This window comes from Penaeus monodon, chromosome 30, assembly GCF_015228065.2.
Source record: "Penaeus monodon isolate SGIC_2016 chromosome 30, NSTDA_Pmon_1, whole genome shotgun sequence".
Classification (NCBI taxonomy): domain Eukaryota; kingdom Metazoa; phylum Arthropoda; class Malacostraca; order Decapoda; family Penaeidae; genus Penaeus; species Penaeus monodon.
In genome coordinates this window covers 3,450,753-3,451,535 of record NC_051415.1, presented here as the reverse complement: position 1 = coordinate 3,451,535, position 783 = coordinate 3,450,753, and the positions used below count along the sequence as shown (strand labels likewise).

The following is a 783-nucleotide window of genomic DNA, read 5'->3' as shown; positions in this document are numbered from 1 at the left end:
CCCCGGAGGCCGCTCGGGCGCAGAGGCCGACGCTGCGCCACTCATTCATCCTTGGCAGCTCTTTTCGCCAGTCAGATCTCCACCTCATGCCCTGAGTACCCGCGTGCCATAAGATGACATCAGGTAGGCCCCGTCGACGGCACCAAACGAAGGAAAGGGAGAAGAGAAACGCGGAAGAAAGGAGGAAGAAGTGGAGGGGACGGGGGTGTCTCGGAGCGGAAGAAGGGGGACGAGGGGGGGACCTCAGTGTCTGTCTTTCTGTCTGTGGGGAGGAGTGGGGAGGGGGGAGGGCCGTGTAAACCAGTGTATGTGTGTGACCATGTGTACCTTCCTAAGTAGAGCAGGTAACAGCAGCTGACACACTCTTAGTTCCCCCGTGGTTGGGTGTGGGTCCCATAGTGTTCCTGAAGGAGGCGCCGAAGGAGGAGGAACCTCACTGTTACCTGATCCTTTTTGCATTTTTTTATTATTTTTTTTCTTGTAACTGGTAATGTGAGGTAAGAAAGGCAGTACAGTTGGGATTAGCAGATTGTTATCTCTTTTAAGCTCTTAGATAAGAATATATTTCATTTTTTGTTTTTCATGTGTGGATGTTTGAAATGTCTATTTCTCCTTCAAGAACTAAAAGGTTTTTAATTCTTTTTTTTTCCAGTGAATAAAACTACAGGATGTATGACAGATATTGATTATTACAGTTGCATTTTTTTTTTTAGATAATATTTGTTAGGGATATAGGAATGATTGTGGAATTGCCGTTCTTTCTCAGGTTTGCAAGACGTCTCG

At 46.6% G+C, this 783-nt stretch overlaps 1 protein-coding gene across 1 annotated transcript in view; it reads left to right on the top strand.

Annotated features, from left to right (window-relative positions):
* Nucleotides 1-304: 304 nt before the first annotated feature.
* The window catches only part of LOC119592459 (serine/arginine repetitive matrix protein 2-like), a gene marked incomplete in the record, with an annotated part of 34,461 nt that continues 33,982 nt past the window's right edge, over nucleotides 305-783 (top strand). The window contains 1 exon segment of the mRNA XM_037941282.1: nucleotides 305-344. Within this exon segment, the coding sequence (XP_037797210.1) occupies nucleotides 308-344 (37 nt within the window).